Source organism: Acartia tonsa, chromosome 6, assembly GCF_053477335.1.
Source record: "Acartia tonsa isolate MP-2025a chromosome 6, ASM5347733v1, whole genome shotgun sequence".
In the NCBI taxonomy this organism is placed as follows: domain Eukaryota; kingdom Metazoa; phylum Arthropoda; class Copepoda; order Calanoida; family Acartiidae; genus Acartia; species Acartia tonsa.
Genome location: NC_137265.1, coordinates 52,152,761 through 52,170,969, shown reverse-complemented (window position 1 = coordinate 52,170,969; position 18,209 = coordinate 52,152,761). Strand labels below are relative to the sequence as shown.

The 18,209-nt window shown below is 31.3% G+C and overlaps 2 protein-coding genes across 2 annotated transcripts; both read right to left on the bottom strand.

Annotated features, from left to right (window-relative positions):
- Positions 1-11,178: 11,178 nt before the first annotated feature.
- LOC145323467 (uncharacterized) lies at positions 11,179-13,928 on the bottom strand. The gene is made up of 10 exons (XM_080165869.1): positions 13,918-13,928; positions 13,732-13,781; positions 13,545-13,605; positions 13,285-13,400; positions 12,920-13,075; positions 12,468-12,620; positions 12,231-12,352; positions 12,028-12,134; positions 11,778-11,899; positions 11,179-11,620 (listed from the first exon to the last, which is right to left on the bottom strand). Exons 1-10 carry the CDS (start codon positions 13,926-13,928, stop codon positions 11,385-11,387), a joined length of 1,134 nt encoding a protein of 377 aa, XP_080021995.1. The 3' UTR covers positions 11,179-11,384.
- A 22-nt stretch (positions 13,929-13,950) lies between these two features.
- Positions 13,951-16,089, bottom strand: LOC145323421 (uncharacterized). Its single transcript, XM_080165835.1, has 3 exons — positions 15,976-16,089; positions 14,988-15,062; positions 13,951-14,771 (listed from the first exon to the last, which is right to left on the bottom strand). The coding sequence occupies exons 1-3, from the start codon at positions 16,077-16,079 to the stop codon at positions 14,105-14,107; spliced, it is 846 nt and encodes a 281-aa protein (XP_080021961.1). The 5' UTR covers positions 16,080-16,089; the 3' UTR covers positions 13,951-14,104.
- Positions 16,090-18,209: the final 2,120 nt, after the last annotated feature.

The window sequence follows — 18,209 nt, the reverse complement described above, 5'->3', positions numbered from 1 at the left end:
TAAAAGAGAATAGATAAAGGAAAAAAGATATGGAAACTAAATTGTCTTCCAGGGATCTAAAGGGATAGGACAATGGATGATAAATTGATGTACATCACCAATGATGATACAAAATATTACCCCTTCTGTAGATTAAAATTAGTGGTTGAAAGGTCCGAACATTCAACTTAATGAACGAACCAATCAAATTTTACTGAAGTCCCTAAATCCAACGAATAAGAAAACTTTGGAAGCTAGTGTAATAAACAGCCCATTGTCTCCTCCCTCCCTGTTATTCTTCCCTCCATCCATGGTATGTATATTTCCATAATAATTATTAATAAACGGAAAAAAATGACTTTTTTTATCTGTATATGACCTTGCCTTTGACAAGATACGTTTATTCTCTTTAGAAACAAAAGACTTATATTTCTACTATTATTAGATATGCACCCCTCCCACAATGCATTTACCCTAACAAATAAACAGGGTTAACCCCCCAAGAAAATCTAGCTTAAAACCATCACAGGACCAGTAGGTATATTCCCTGAGAGAGTAGAGCCCAATTGGTTTAGTAGTTACTGAGATCTTAAGCTTCAACCGGACGTTCAGACAGAAATTGTTCTACTTTGTGTTATAGATAGCGATAATGTCCCTAGAGGCCTCTAGGGGTATTTGAGGGATGGGGGGTAAGTCGAACCTCCACTTTACGTTTTAGTTTTAACAAGAAAAATTTTAAGGGGTGATTTCTCTCGGGAGGGTGAAGGTACCTTAATCAAAAATAGTTATAAACCTGCTTGTTGCTACTCTATTTTTATTAATGTTCATATGTATGACCGTCAGAATCGTTAAGCTTTGTTTTCATTGATGTTTTCATCCTTGTTTTTCTTCAAACTCAAAGTTCGTCAAGTGCGGGACAAAGTGTCTCAAAAATCAGCCATGTGACGTCATAAAAATGAGGGAGATGAGAGGAGAAGTGGGAAAGAAAATTTCTAAAAAATAGATGGATAATCCCTCATTCTTATGACGTTACATGGCTTATTTTTAAGACACTATGTCCCGCTACCAAAGTTCTCCTAAGGAAAAGTATATGAATAGAGATATAATAGGGAAGCTTAAAGATTTAAAGATCACAAATTTAAAGTTTTGAAAACTTTTAGTTAAAAATCTGCTTATCATTGGAAGATATTTGGAGGAAAGACAGTTATTTAAAGCGATAAGACAATTGCCGATAAGTTGATGTACACCCCCAATGATTACAAAATTCTGTAGATTATAATTAATGGTTGAAACGTATGGATATTTAACTTAATGAACCAGCCATTCAAAATTCAATAACAGTCCCCAAAGTTGTTAAACCAACGAATAGGAATTATTATTATAAAGCTTTGGGGACTGTTTTACTAAACAGCCCAATATCCCCTCCATCTCTGAAGAAAGGGGACTCCAGAATTAATAATAACTGTTTTTGTTTAATCTAAATGTCGGTACGCTACATTATCGTATAGGGAAATATTGCTAACATTGACCTCATTTTTTGGTCAGCTTAAGAAATCGGACAAACGAACATTAACAAATGTAGAGCAATAACTATTAATAATAGAGTTGCTACATTTTCTAAATTGTACCTAACTGTTACAGGAATCATCATGCATACAAATCAATAATAAAAATTAAAAAATTTCGATTCGTATCCTTTAAAGACTCTAAATATAAAAAGCTTCGCTTTTAAAAAGTATAATTCATTTGACAAGTTAGCGATGATAACATAGAAATCCACTTTCATTTTTTTCAAACTTTGACAAAAACTTTGGGGGAATAAAATAAACTCCCCCCATAATATTTTACAAGGATGACAACATCTGTAAAAGCAAAGCTATAAAATCAGAAAGTAAAATGTTAATAGAGTCTCAAAATTTAATAATCAGAATATAAATTTATGTATGATTCTAAACAAATTTTTATTCAATTTGTTGCAAAATTGCTAATTTACAGAATACTGATATTTTAAGGACTAGATTAAAGTGATGATTCGCTTATAATATTGTACCTTGTTATCCTAGGAATCATAATTCAAAAATCAGATTAATAGGATAATTATATCATATTTAAAAAAAATATCAACATGTTTTAAATGGACCTACGGACGTTATAGTAACTATTATATATAGCATTGTTACGCTTTGTAAATCATAACTATCTATTAAAGGAATTATATTTTCAAGGTATCCGTAAAGAACATACCCAAATTATAGAAAATCTTTGCTCTAAATAACACATTATGTAATGTATATAGAGTTTATACGCATTATAAATATTAATATGTACATTACACAAGGACTATATCAAACCAGAGCGAGAGGGGACAAAGGGCTGTTTTTATTACACAAGTCACAAAGGTTTATGAAAACGTTTTCTTATTGGCTGAATCATTAATTTGAGTGTCAAAACATTTCTACCACTAATTTTACTCTAGAGAGGGGATAATTTTGTGTATCATCATTATGGATGTACATCAAATTATCGGCCATTGTCTTATACCTTTAGAACCCAGGCATCAAACTATATACTCTATATTTAGGGTATGTCTGTTCGTCTAATTTTTTGACCAAAATATATTTTATTATTATTTTAATTACCTTAATTTAAAATTTAATTATTTAGGTCTAAGTAAAAACTATAAAACAATATTTAAAACTTGAAGTTTTGTATAAAAACGTCTATGATCCAAAATTAGAAGAAGAGTGAATCGAATAAATACTAAATCATTAAATGGTCAATATTATTAATTCAGAATGCCCTTAATTTCAAATATAAATTCAACAAATCAATTTAAATCATTGGTTATTGACTTTATAAATATAAATTGATTTTATTCCATGAAATGAATCCATATACTATATAAGGTGGATGTATGTATGTCTATTTGTCCAATAAGATCTCATAACCTACTGGAACAGACCCTTGTCTGGTTCTCAGCTATATTAAGTAAGGGGGGATAGGTTTACACTGAAATTTATAGTTTTTACAAGATATATAACCCCATTTGCTCATTGGGATGTATATTACAATAGTCCCCAACGTTTTATAATTAAGTTTTCTTATTCTTTGGCTAAACAAGTTTGGGGACTTTCATTGCATTTTAATTGATTGGTTCATTTAAGTTGATCGTCCAAATGTTTCAACCACTAACTGTATTCTATAGAATGGGTAATTTTGTGTATCATCACTAGAGAAGTACATCAATTTAATGACCATTGTCTTATTCCTTTAGATCTCTGAAAAAAAACACTATAACCTATTTATTGTATTAACTTTATTGTAAAAATATAATTGATAAAATCAATTAGACCTATAAATTTTAATTACACCCATCAATTTAGAAGGTCAGCTGAATTTGAATTTCTGAATGTGTACACAGTTTCCTCGGTGTTTCCTCATCCTATCTCAATATTTACTACAAGCTAAAAAAGCTTCAAACTTCCAAAGAAAATCTAAGTTTAAAGCTTTTTTAGCTTGTAGTAAATAGTGAGATAGGATGAGGAAACACCGAGCAAACTGTGTACACAATCGGCAACTCAAATTAAACTGACCTTATTTAGAATCTAAATAGGTCATAGAGTAATTATATTAAGAGCTGACATTAATCTAATTTAGTAACCAGGGATCTTAAGGGATAAGACAATGGACGGTAATTTACACAAAGATACCTCATGTTATTGGTTAAAAAGTTTGGACACTTCTAGTTTTAACATAAAAATCAAGTTTTTAAAGCAATTTATGAAAAAACGGGATTTTAAAACCTTGGGTACCAGTGTAATTTACAGTTTAATGTCCCCTCCCTCCCTGCAATTATCAGTTTCTTTTCTTAAAGAGATTAATTTTATTTTCCCTAAATTTCCTTTTATATTTATTTTAGATAGAAAAATGTGCAATTAAAAAGTAACAGAATGTCTATCTGTTTGTATGTATGTATAGTCCATTATGATCTCCTTTATAGCTGCAAAGATCTTCCTTAATTCTTCGGGAAGCATGATATTAGTTTAGGGAAGGTTATATATATATGTGATATAAATAAATGTATCAATATATATGTATAACCCAGACAACTGCCTGGTTCCAGTGGTGGTGACCTTTTCGTCTGCTAGCAAATTCGTTTCTATTCTATTGTAGCGACTTGGCTTTGTTGAACCTTGTAAGTGTCTGACTAAGATTATGACGTCAAAAAAATAACCAATGAGAGGCCACTATAAATTTTACCATTGGTCAATTACAGTGTATACTTCCTCATTGGTTAATTTTTTTACGTCATAATCTGAGTCAGACACTTTTACTAGGTTCATTTAAATAACCAATGATAGGCCATTATAAATTGTTATTGAGTAATGGTAAATTGTATACTGGCATATCATTGGCCTATTAAATGACGTCATTTTTTATTAGAAACTATACGCTGTTTCTAAAAATATGGGATGCATATCTAAAAGAAAATGTGCTAAGGAGACTATTCTTAATTAAATTAATAAATGGTTGTTTTAATTATTCAACACTATATAAATCTTTCTCGTGTTTGCTTAACATCAAATCTCTTTAACTTTTTAGTATTGAAGCTACTTTATAGATTAAAGTGTCCGTCTGTCTGAAGCGTACAACAGTAGGACTGATTTTTTTATCGCTTTTGTCTTATACTACAACTTTTTAACATATCTTTGGTGTTTGTGCAGGTCTGATTTTTAATAGTTTAAGGATAGCAACTGCACTGGTCAAAATTGAATTACCTGTCATTTTAATTGACTTTTGTATTTATAGACAAAGCATCTATCTACTCTTTATGTTTCTTTTGTGATGTAATTAAGCTTTGCTACTTATGAATATTGCCATCCTTGTTTTATACCTTTCTCTTTTTTAGTCCCTCCCCTTCTTATGTTTTCTTATTCTTATCTATTTTAATACTTGAAAAGTTGATAAAGATGCTAAAAATAGTATTTCATAATAATCATAGAAATGAAAAAAATACAATACCACCATTGAGGGAAATAACATTGGAATGTTTATTACACTAGTACCCAAAGTTTTATGATCAATATTTCTTATTCGTTGATTTAAAAACTTTAGGTACTTTCGTTACATCTCATTGGTTAGTAAATTTACTAGCATTGTTAAAACGTTTCAACCAATAATTTTGATATACAAAAGCCTCAAAATTTGATCTTTTAATACAACTTTTATTAGTTTATTATTGTTGGCATTTAAAATCATATTTATGTTTTTTTTTAAATCTTATTCTGTGTCCCTGGATTGTTAAAGATCGTGTTCAACACCTCGAAGCATAAATTTAGTTAGATATGTCTGTTCAAAACTAATTGGACTAGGCAACAAGGATGACAACATCCATAAGATAAATTTAGTTAGATATGTCTGTTTAAAACTAATTGAACTAAGCAACAAGGATGACAAAATTCATGATTAGCGAAGCATAAATTTAATTAGATATGCCTGTTTAAAACTAATTGGACTAAGTAACAAGGATGACAATGTTCATAAGATAAATTTAGTTAGATATGTCCGTTCAAAACTAATTGGGCTAAGTAGATGCTGTGAGTATTGGTGCAAAAAATATGACGTAACAAAAAAAATTAGCCAATGAGAGGCCGTTATTGACCAATGGTAAAATTTATAGTGGCCTCTCATTGGCTAATTTTATTTGTTACGTCATATTTTTTGCACCAATACTCACAGCATCGGCTAAGTAACAAGGATGGCAATATTCATGATTAGCGAAGCATAAATTTAGTTAGATATGTCCGTTCAAAACTAATTGGACTAAGCAACAAGGATGACAACGTTCATGATTAGCGAAGCATAAATTTAGTTAAATATGTCTGTTTAAATCTAGTTGGACTAAATAACAAGGATAACATTCATAATTAGCGAAGCATAGATTTAATTAGATATGTCTGTTCAAAACTATTTGGACTAAGTCACTAGGATGACAACATTCATGAGTAGCGAAGCACAAAAGAAATCATAGTTGTTAATACGGAAAAGGAGTTTTAAAGATCATTTGTTAAAATCAAGAATCACGAAACCTTTCACACGTGTTATTATATTTTGTAGCATGACTGACCGACCGACGGACAAAGTAAATTACATATTAAATTTTCATTGGTACACAGAATCTTTATTGAAAAAGATCAGCTGTCTATATTGAATATCAGCTGAGAAAATCACATTCCTCTCATGACCATCTTACAGGCTGACTGATGGACTGACGGGCTGACAGACAAATGAATTATAGAGTAGCTTCGCTACTAACAAGGATAATACTATACCATAGTTAGATAGATAGTTAGCACGAACCGCATGGACTGATTCATTAGAGTAAAACAATGGAGGGGGAAGGGGTTAAATAACTGTATCTCCACATCGCAGTATTCTTGTGCCGTCTCTCAATTGGGTCATTGAAAATCAGCCAATGGTGTCGGTTATATTAACACAGCTAAGTAGCAGAAAACAATTTGCCAGCAGACGAAAAAGGTCAATGAAAATGGGAGGGAGGTAGTTATCTGTATATATATATCTGTTTTATAGATCTGTTATTGTAGAAATGGATGGACAGATATTTTGAATTGTAGGATAGCTTTGCTACTAAAAAAGGTCAGTCGTGAGAAATATCCCATTTAAAGGCAAATCAATTTAGATAAAAAAAAAAATACTTTTTTATAATGGGATTTTTTATGGTCGTTGGCTCATATACAAATTAATAGGGATATATCATCAGGGTTTTAGGGGATACGACAATGGATGATAAATTGATGAATACCCCCATTATGGCCGGTAAGCAAACTTATCCGTTTGTAGATCAAAATTCATTGGAGAAAACGTTTGGACACTTCTAGTTTGTGCAATTATGATAAGCTAATTATTAAAAAAAATGGCCAAGCTTTGTATTCGAAGGTGCAGAGAGGGCCTAGACATTAGACAAATAGCTTAAAACCAATCATATTTGAAGTTTGAATATTTCTTGAAAAATATTAAATAAATCAAAACTAGGGTGATTTCGTAGTGAAATATTACTGTTTATCAATATTTTGTAAATATTATTTTCCCGTAAATATATTAAAATTTCTTAATATCCCATGTACCCCGGAAGTCCAAACTTCACACCTTTCTGCATATGTCCTAACACATAGAAGGGGAATATCTAAATTGAAAATCTGAATATACTAATATATATTAACAGAGGGTAATATCTTGTTACCTTCTCAGCTGGTCAACAAATATTAAAAAATATGTTTTAATATTTCAATACCCACTAAATTAGAATAAGGTTTGGTGAATATATTTTTGATGTATATTCACTAAATCTCGTAAGTACTGAAATAAATATAATCTATTTTTCCTTATTCCGTTCAATTTTGCTTCGACTCTTATACATTTATATTCTGATTATTCAGTTCTGACACTATACAAGTGTTAATGTCTTTTTGTCCTACCGTTTCAGTGCTTTTATGGATGTTGTCATCCTTGTTAATTATGTTTTCGTTGGCTTTAGATCTTAGGGACTTTTATTGAATTTTGATTGGTTTGTTCATTTTGTTCAGTGTCTAAACTTTTCAACCTCTAATTTTATCTACAGATGGGGCAAGACTGTGTCTCATCATTTATCGGCCATTGTATGTTGTCATGTAAGTGTAACTTTTTTCTTTAATTAAGTGTATTTTTTTTGAATGTTTCTTCCAATGATTTTAAAAGTTAGTCATGACTTGACTTGTTGTTTGCCTTTTATTCAATATGAAAAGCCACAGAGACTATGGCTGCCGAACCCTGAATGAAAGAAAAGCTTTTCTAGTATGGCTTTGAAATCAATTAATATCCGCTGCATTTTCCATAATTTTCCACGGATATTAAAATAAAAAAGTTTGCATCCTTTAATACACCAATTTATCAGCCATTGTCTTATCAAAATTAAACTAGGAAACTCAAACGGCTATACTTTATTTATTCCACTCCTTGGGGGGGGGGGGGGGCTATAAACATAGATATCATACGTGTCCTGTGACTTTACAAAGCCGGTCCAGGATATCATATTCTTAATGAATTCCGGCGAGGGGGGGGGGGGGTTGTTTTACAATGATGCATAAATGATGAATTGAAAATATCCTAAATGCCTACACCAATTTATCAGCCATTGTCTTATCAAAATTAAAATAGGAAATTTATTTTCATAATTCTCCTCCTATTCTATCTATTCTTAATGAATTCCCGCGGCTTGGGGGGGGGGGAGGGTTTACAATGATGCACCAATAATGAAAATTAGCTCTTTATATAATATACCAAATACTCAAGTTTTTAAAATTTTGTCTTATTTTTCTACATAAATAAAAGTAAATCATTGTGTTTTTTGTTATATTTAAACATTGCTATTCAATATGTTTCTTTTTATTTAAACATTTTTGTACGAACACCGTGGCTGACCCAAAGATCAAATAACAATAAATCATATTATATTTAAATACTTGCACGCACACAAGGGAGTCTTTACTCTTTCTTTAGTAATATAAATGAATAAAGACATCCTACTTTTCTTTTCTTGTGACGTCAATGACTGATTCCTATTACAATCTATATTTTGTATATTCAGTTCAGACACTCTACAAGAGTTAATATTCGTCTGTCCTACCGTTTCAGATCTTTACTTTTATGGATGTTGTCATCCTTGTTAGGTCTTGATATTAATTCAAACTTTCATTTTTAGACTTTATCATTCGCTTATAACATTGTGTTTTGTTGTCCTAAGAATCATTATTTCAAAAACATTATTTCAAATGACTTTCTGGTTTGCTTCCATTGGGCTGTTTATTCTACTAGTCCCCCAAAGTTTTATAATAAGGTTTTCTTATTCATTGCTTCAACAACTTTTGCAGAATTGTTGAATTTGATTGGTTGGTTCATTAGGTTGAGTGTCCAAACGTTTCAACCACTTATGGTTAACTACAGACTGTAATTTATGTATCAAAAAAAGGTCATTATGTATTAATTAGTAGTGATCTAAAGGGATAAGACAATGGCCAATAAATTAATGTACATCCTCAATGATGATACACAAAATTATCCCTATTGTAGATTACAATTAGTGGTTAAAACGTTTAGACACTCAACTTAAAGAACTAACCAATCAGAATTAACTTAAAATCCCTAAAGTTGTTGATAAGAAACGTTTTTTTTTTTTGGGGGGGGGGAGGTCGCCACTCTACCCCCCTTTGAATTAAATTGGTTAAATTAAAGGTTAAAAAAATTCATATTTCAAATTCCAAGATTCAAATAGATTGAATTAAGAAGGTTTCGTGATTCGCAAAATTCACATTTCATTGATCGATTGATTTGCCAAGGTAAACCCATACCAAGGTAATACCATTTAGAGCGCTCACACTAGTGAGATTTATGTGCTAGTTATATGAATAAAATAAGCTTAAATTGTCTTATATAGCTCTTCGAGCTGGAAAATTACTTGAAAAATGCATATTAGTAAAGCATTAATTGTTTTTTGATAAATAATTCCCAAAAATATTATACTTTTGCCCGTTTTTTTACTTGTTTTTTCACATAACGCAAGCGCGTCGTTAGAACCCCTATATAACAACAAAATTTATGGAAAGAGAGGAATTCGTCGGACGAGGGAGAGCCCGTACCGAGTGAAAGACGACGGAGAAACGAGTGCGGGGAAAGCTATAACCATCGCAACCGCGAGTTGACGCGCCATCGCGGTCACGCTTATCACTATATAAGAAAGAATTTTTATTATGGATAAATAAATAAGAAATTAGCTGTACTAAATAAGTTTATTTCATAATATTCATACACAATTGAAAATAGAAATGCATTGCCATTATGATTCTTTAATTATACGTTTATTTTCAATTTTATTTCTTCATAATTTATTGATAATAATAATATTATTAAAGTTAAACAATATAGATGTATTAAAAATAAAATATGTACAAGAAGAATGATTGATCTCAAAGCAAACGGCTCATGGCTTAGCAGCTTACAAAAAATCTTTGACGTTTGATTTGGGAATAAGGTTATTGTATCCGAGGAACATCAGTTCCTTAACCATTTGGGCCTTGAGGTTATACCTCCTTTTGCTGAAAAGCAATTTGAGATGGGAAAATATTCTTTCCACTCTCGAATTGCTGACCGGCAGAAGGATAAGGTTCCCCAATAGCTCCCTGATTTCGGCTGGATACTGGTCCTCTTCCAATAAGTTTTTCACAGTACCATGGATTAGATCCATGGTTGCGGATCTTGAACCTTTCTTCTTATCTCCTTTGGTGGATTTTCTGTAGAAATCGACAAGGTTTATGGCGTTTTGATTGCGCCATTTCTCCAGACCTGTGTACATGGCTGTCCTCAGAAGTTTGACTTGTTCTTCTTTGCTTTTCTTCTTCTTTGGTTTTATCTTCTTATTTTGTTGTTCTTCTTGATATTTTTGCTTTTTTTCCTCAAAAAAAACAGCGAAAACATCGGGTTCTGAATCTTCGTCATTGTTTGTTGTTGCAGCACTGCTTGGAGCCTCCTCCTCCTCCTCGTCCTCGATGCTGGTAGTATCTCCTCCATTCTCCTGGTCAGTCTCGTCCTCGTCCTCGGTCTCGCTACATTTAGCCAACTGGATACGAATAACGCGCTCGCCGATTAACTTGGACAATTCGTAGCCATCATCCAGGATCTCTTTGGCAAATTTCTCATCAACTAGCTGGCTGGGCATTTTCTTTTCCTGTAAAAATTTATTCTTTAAATTTTAATATCTATCTCATGATTTTAAGAAAGCTTATAAAACTTAGTCTCAATTTCGAACCTGTTACCTAGTATTAGTGTTCACTTTTAGCGGCAGCCGCCAGAAGTAAATGCCTGCTTCTCATTGGTTACTTTTTATTTTTTTTCTGACGTCATATATTCTTTTAAATTTTGATATAATATCTGTTGTAGGATGACGATTATTTGTAGCTATTTGATATGTTTTTTATTCTTATTCCTTATCATAGAAAATCAAAAATGATAAAATGAAAATTATTTGTAGCTATTTGATATGTTTTTTATTCTTATTCCTTATCATAGAAAATCAAAAATGATAAAATGAAAATCCATTAAATATCTCATTTTAAGAAAGCCTAAAACTTACGCTGTCGCCTACGATCATCTCCAGGTACGTCTTGCTGTAGGGGTGCAGAAACAACAGCGCTTTCCAACCTTGAGAATTCAGCATTTTTGTTACACGTCCTTTCAGTTTGTCATACATTGTGACAGCAAACCTGCAAAAATATAAATAAAATAAAATAGCTTTTTTTATATGTTTTTTTTTTATATTCCTCCCCTCCCTATAATACTTTTCTACATTTTATTTGTTATATCTTTAGTATGGCGCATTTTTTGCAACTAAAAAAATTAAAAACCAACCTGTTATTCTCTTTACCCAGTTTAGCCAGATTTGAAAGAACAGTTTCTAGATTAGCAAACATGCTAGGTACGGTTGCTTCCAGGGCTTGTGCAGATTTAGTGATTGGACCATCAATTTTCACCAGGACAGCTTTGATATCTGCTAACAGACCAATCTGTTCTTGAGTAGGCCATGTAATATTGACTAAACATAAAAAAAATACTTGAAAAGAAATAGTATTACAAATTTGTATCACCACATAAAAAAAAATACTTCAACTCAACTATTGTCTATTTATATTTTTGTGTTACCAAACCAAATAAAAAATTACAAATGTGTATTGTGAGTAATATATGTATACCTTTTTGATCAATCAGTGATTGTTTTACAGCTTTCAGCAAGTCCTCATTCTCCAAGAGTTCGAAGAAACGGATCAACATGTTCACAATGGAACTCCATCTTGTATCACATGGCTTCACTAGTCTAAAAAAAAGATATATTTTAAAAGTTAATAATGGCTTCTCATTGGTTAATTGTAAATGTTTTCTTTGAATTTAAAAAAAAAATAATTGTTGAAACTGGCTTCTCATTGGTTAAAAAATAACACTTACATTCGTTGTTTGAATCGTTTGTAGATCTTTCTTAAGCGCTTATTATTGCGCAGTTTCCCATTTAATGTTGTCACATATTTCAGCGTATCTCTGTAATCCACGTTTTCCTAAATACAAAATCAATCAACCCTTCAAAACCCTTACTATTTTCAAAACCATTACTATTAATAAAGGCAAATACAAACAAATAGTTATTACATTACCTTTGTCTTTTCCAAGGAATCTTCAACAGCCAGATCCGACTGATGGTTCAAACAGGGAAGTTCAACCATAACTCCATGGTTTCTTGCACTTTGAAGTGCAACTTTTCTTGCGGCTTCAATACCTGACATAACAAAAAGACATATTATTGAAATATAAATTGTAATTAATATATCAATAATTAAAATTTTTTGTTTTAAATGTGATGACAATGTGACATGTCAATATCATAATCTTACCATCAGTTCTTTCTTTGGCAGCTTCAAAAGTGTTCTTGTAGAATGATAGAACATCTTCTTCTTGCTCAGACTCAGCACTAGTATTATCTTCGTCTCCTGACTCGTCCAAACTTGACAAGAGAGCACCATTTTTTACCAGGAATTCCAATTCGTCTCTGGACAATCAATGCTCCTTGTTCAGCAGTTCCATGAACTAATAAAAAGAATAAAAATTAAAAATTGTTGATTATTATTAGTTTTATAAATACTACTTTTTAAATAAATTTAAAATATTAAACTTTGATAAAAATTGGGTGAATTTAAAAGTTAAAGATTAAAGTTAAGTTAAACTAACCTTGATACAATTCTTTGCACTAGTTTTTTATACTGTAATATAAAAATCAAATTATAAATTTTTTTTAGCAGCTTAAAAGTTAATTTAATTAAAATTTATTTAGTCTTTTCATACTTACCTTTCTTAGCAATTAAATGATCCCAAACAAATAGGTAGGGATCTTTGAGCTGCTTCAATGATATACGGCCATTAGTGAGTTTGTGTATGTATGCATGGATACAATCAAGGGCAGTTATACCGCTGATGCAGATATCCTTGGTCTCTAGCTCGTTGCCTGAATGAAAATAGAAATATTACTGTTTGCGATAGCTTTTCATCAATCGTTGAACTCTCTAATTTATTTATCATATTGATTACGGAGGCATATTATATAATACAATTATACAACAAATATGTGTGTTTGCGATAGCTTTTCATCAATCGTTGAACTCTCTAATCTATTTATACGATATATTACATGTAATATATATGTGTACCACTTACGTTTATCGGTATCAAAATACTTCTTGTAGTCTCTCTCGCTGGTGTAGGCCTTGACAGCATTCTTGCAGGCTTTCTCAATGCTTGGATGGTATTTATACCAATGCTTCACGCAGCAACTACAATAAAAAAAGATTAAATTAAAGATTTGTGTATATTTGTATACTATCTAATTATGTATGTTAAACACTTTTGTATATTATCTAATGTTCTCAATTATGTGTATATGTATGTAAATGTTAAAAACTTTTATAACTGTTTACCTGATGACATTGCTGTCATCATCCAAGCCTTCATCAAAGCGGGTTTTCCAATTAGTACAATCTGTAAGTAAAATACATATGGATTAATAAATTATACTTTTCATAATTTATTCTAAAGTTAAAACTTAAAAAATTCTACACAACACTTTATTTATCTGAACTCAAATATTGTGTCAATAATACTTACGTAGACATTTCAGATAATTCTGTTCGTCCTCTTTCACTTTTTGGAAGTAACTGAAATAAAAAAAATGTATCAGAGTCAGTCAGGATGTATATTTTTAATTTTTGATTTTGACAAAAATTATAAAAAATTGACTTACTTTCTAATGAACTGTGTGTTTATAATGTGTGATACTTTTTCATCCCATACCAACTGTTCATTGTTGTATCTCCACCTGAAGCATTTCTTTTCCTGTTCGGGAATGTCTGAATATAAAAGAAAATAAAAATATATATATAAAAGTATATTTGCGATAACTTTAATTTAATAGATTCTTCCAATTTGTAATATTTACAAAAAGTCTTGCTTTATTCATTATTGTAATTGCTCCAATAATTCATAATAAACTCTCATTGGCCAGAACAATTAAACTCCTACCTTTCATTTTAATTTTTTCTTCTCCATTTAATTTCTTGCCTTTTTTCTTCTGGACTATGCGCAATATAGTGGTGTTGTTAGGCCGGCCAGGTGGCCTTCCTGCACCTTTATTTTCCTCTGCACTTAATGAACTTTCCTGTAAATACTGCTTGATGATCTGTAACTGTTCAGCTGTTGGTTTTGCCTTCTTAGCAGAGGGTTTCCTTTTATTTTTTTCAGTACTGTCTGTTGGCTGGCCTTCGTCAATTGGGGGTAAGGTTTGTTTATTCTTGCCCTTGCCCTTGCCCTTGCCCTTGCCCTTGCCCTTGGGAGGAGGAGAACACCCCGACGACGATGATGATGAACAATGTAGCGGTGTACTATGATCTGGATACAGAAAAGTATCAATACCTGTGGCCGTAGGGGTAATTGGAATGGGCATAGTCGTCTGTTGGGCGGCGAGGGGTATTTCAGGTAGATCAGGTGGTTGATATACATCTGTTTCTTCAAGTCTGAGGCCCAGGGAACTATCATGCCTATACCGCTTAGTTAAGTGATAATCATATTCATTATTATCACTAGCAGTACCTTGGTAATGGACCTGGTAATCAAGTTCTTCGACACCTGACAGGACAGACACATCCATACTGAAATAAAATAGCTTCAATTTTAATAATAGTTATTTTATAGGAGGGGGAATATTTTAAATCTGATTTTCTAAAGAGTAAAGAAATATTTTTCTTGGGACAACCTCCCCAAAAATAGTTTAAAAAAACCTTCCCAGGACCTATAAGAAGCTTAATTGTGAAGGAGAACAATATCGGTTCAGAGGTTAGCGAGATCCCTCGGCTCCTAGTATTTACCTTGGCTGGCCTTTCTTCCGCTTATTAGTTGTACTTCCTGAAGTTGAAGCCGAAGGTGTATGAGTGGCTGTGGAACTAAAATAAAATAATTTAATTATACTACATTTATAATATTATTAGCTAAGTCTATAATCAAGTCTTAAAATGTAAGTATATTCCAACTTTCCAAATTCCAGGTTGTTAAAAAGTACCTTTTTAAAATTCAAATTGCGCGGCTTGTGTTAATAGTAGAAAAATGGTATGCATATCCTTAGAAACGTCATAAGCTCTAGTTTTTTAATATATTTATAATTAGCTAAGAAAAGTAACTCTATGCATATCCTTTGAATCGTCATAAGCTCTAGTTTTTTAATATATTTATAATTAGCTAAGAAAAGTAACTCTATAATCAAGTCTTAAAAATAAAATGTATGTAAGTATATTACTTATTTTTACTCTATGTGTAACGTTCGTATGTCTGTCCATCTGATTTCTTAAGTTAAACAAGTTAAACTTAACTTTATTTATGGAAATATATTTTGTAAGGTTAATAAAAGTTCAGAATGTTTCAACAATATATAAATTCGTAGTATTCCTATAAATGTTATTATCCCTTACTCACTTGTCCCCTTTTATTTAAAACAAACGGGTCATGTGAAGGCAAACCTAACCCAAAATAACCTTTCTAAAGCAACTGTGAAAATACGATGAAATATAAATTTAGAAGAAAAGCTTTGCTTTTAATTGACTTTTAAAGTATTTTTTGAAAGTATTAAAAATTGATTATTTCAACAAATTATGTCCTAAAATGTTTTTCTCACATTTTTCAACGCATATGCATAATTAAGTTTACAAATAAATCATTTCTCTTGAATGACCCGGTATATTATTTCTAAGTTCTAACAATTTCACACTAATATAGATAATATGTAGTATAGCAAGAATGAATAGAAAATATGAATGACAGTGAAAATTTAAAATTTAATAATAAATAAAAATAAAATATTACCTGAATTTATCTGGTGTGTCCAACATATCAACAGCAGATCTGATGTTGTCTTTTCCTTTGAGTAAACCGAGGGATCTGACAGCCTCATGTCTGCTCCCGTCCATGGTTTTGATCAGTTACCTTTTGATTCGAAATGAAACTAAACTAAAAAAAGATATATTAATTACATTACGTTCAATGGGTGGAGTTTTAAAAAAAGTTAATTACGTTATAAGGACGGTGAAAATGGTTTTATTTTCAATGGGAGGAGTTTCAGTGTCTGTCTACAAACCAAACAAATTTTTATGGTGTTTAAATGGGTGGAGTTGTAGCGGCGGGCGGTGAAACAGAAAACGTAATTTTAACTCCAGTCTCCACCCACCCACATTTCATCACTGTTCGTAGAGTCTATCTATTTTATTTTTAGTACATTTAGAAAGCAACTCTATAATCATTACCAGAATTTTCCGTAGATCCATAAAACCGATCCTAGTTATAGAAAAGCTTCGCTACGGGTCTATAGGATAATAGTAAATTAGTAAGTAATAATATTGTAAACCGATCCTAGTTATAGAAAAGCTTCGCTACGGGTCTATAGGATAATAAGTAAATTAGTAAGTAATAATATTGTAAGAAAGCCATAATTTATAAATATAGGCGGGCGGCCCGCGGGGAAAACAATAATAAGATCTCATCTCATATTTCTTACTAAGTTGACCCTTTCCTCCACATTCCCTTCGCCGGCTTCCTTTTAATATGATTCTGGTGACAGGTCATAAAGGCCCCCCCCCAAAAAAAAAGGGTTGACTTGACGACGATATATATAATAGATAATGATATTCTTCCCTCCCCCAAGATTTTTAGTTCTTTCTTTTTTAAATTTAAATTTTTTAAATCATAAATCATAAAAAAGCTATCCGTTTTAAGATTAATCTGCAAGGGTTAAGCATATAATTAACCTATAATAACCTATATCAGACACACAAACACACATCCTGTTACTTTAGTATATAAGGATTTTTAAAAACGCTTTGCCGTAAAAATTAACGGGTTAAACACGCAAAAACAAGGATGACTACATCCATAAATTCCAAGCCATGAAAAGTAAAATATAGTATTATTATTATATATAACTTTATACTTTTTAACTTTTTTTTAAATAAATATACTTACCAGGGACCTAAAGGGATAAGACAATGACCTATAAATTGATGTACATCCCCAATGATGATACACAAAATTGGAGTACTGATTCCTATTACAATAAGGTACAGTATTTTAAGCAAAGCAATCTCTATAATCAAGTCCTAAAAATGTCAGTATGTCCGTAAACAGTATTCTGTATTTAAGAAGTTTTGCATAACATTTAATTATTATTTTGTCAAAACTTGTGTATTTATATTTTGTATATTCCTATTACAATAAGGTACAGTATTTTAAGCAAAGCAATCTCTATAATCAAGTCCTAAAAATGTCAGTATGTCCGTAAACAGTATTCTGTATTTAAGAAGTTTTGCATAACATTTAATTATTATTTTGTCAAAACTTGTGTATTTATATTTTGTATATTCGGTTTTGACACTCAACAAGAGTAATGTTCTTCTGTTGTACCGTTTTAGAGCTTCGCTTTTATGGATATTGTCATCCTTGTTTATAATGATACTTTTTTGTTGCAATAATTATTGCACTTTTGAATATTTTCTTTAAAACCCGTGAATAATACGTAATTAATACTTTTTAGTATGTAGCTACTCAATAATTCACTTTGTCAGTCTGTAACGCTATTGGAGAAATGTAATTTTCTCTGCTGCTATTTAAGATTGCAAGGTGAATTTTTCAGTGAAGATTTCTAAAGCATTTTCGCATGAAATCTATACATTGTTTTTTTAGTACATGCTTCAAAAGATGTAAGTGTTATTAAAAGGTCCGTCCGTATGTCCTTCACAGACGGATAGCTTTTTTCATTAATTTAAGCATGTTAGAATTGTATAACGTATATTTTTAAAACCGCTTTGCCGTAAAAATTTTTAGTTTTTTGCAATATATTATTTACTTTCTGACAAATGTATACGCTACTTATGGATTCCTATAACAATTATCCCCCCCCCCTTCCCTATTTAAGAAGGGTTGACCAAAATGAGGGTGGGGGAAGGGGAAGATAACATGACACCTAGGCTTTATAAGTTAACCCCCCCCCCAAAAAAAAAAATAAATCCCCTATATGACGATTGATATATATGATTTTGAGTTTTGAC

Bases quoted from the DNA above. Each gene is read 5' to 3' on its own strand.
- LOC145323467 (XM_080165869.1), bottom strand. The intron at 13,076-13,284 runs GTAAGTGGTACA...ATTTTCATTCAG, and splicing joins GTATTTTGATACCGATAAAC to GCAACGAGCTAGAGACCAAG. The intron at 11,621-11,777 runs GTATACATATAT...TTTTATGTTTAG, and splicing joins ATCACTGATTGATCAAAAAG to TCAATATTACATGGCCTACT.
- LOC145323421 (XM_080165835.1), bottom strand. From the start codon at position 16,079: ATGGACGGGAGCAGACATGAGGCTGTCAGATCCCTCGGTTTACTCAAA. The intron at 15,063-15,975 runs GTAATATTTTAT...ATTTTATTTTAG, and splicing joins GACACACCAGATAAATTCAG to TTCCACAGCCACTCATACAC. The intron at 14,772-14,987 runs GTAAATACTAGG...ATTTTATTTCAG, and splicing joins CGGAAGAAAGGCCAGCCAAG to TATGGATGTGTCTGTCCTGT.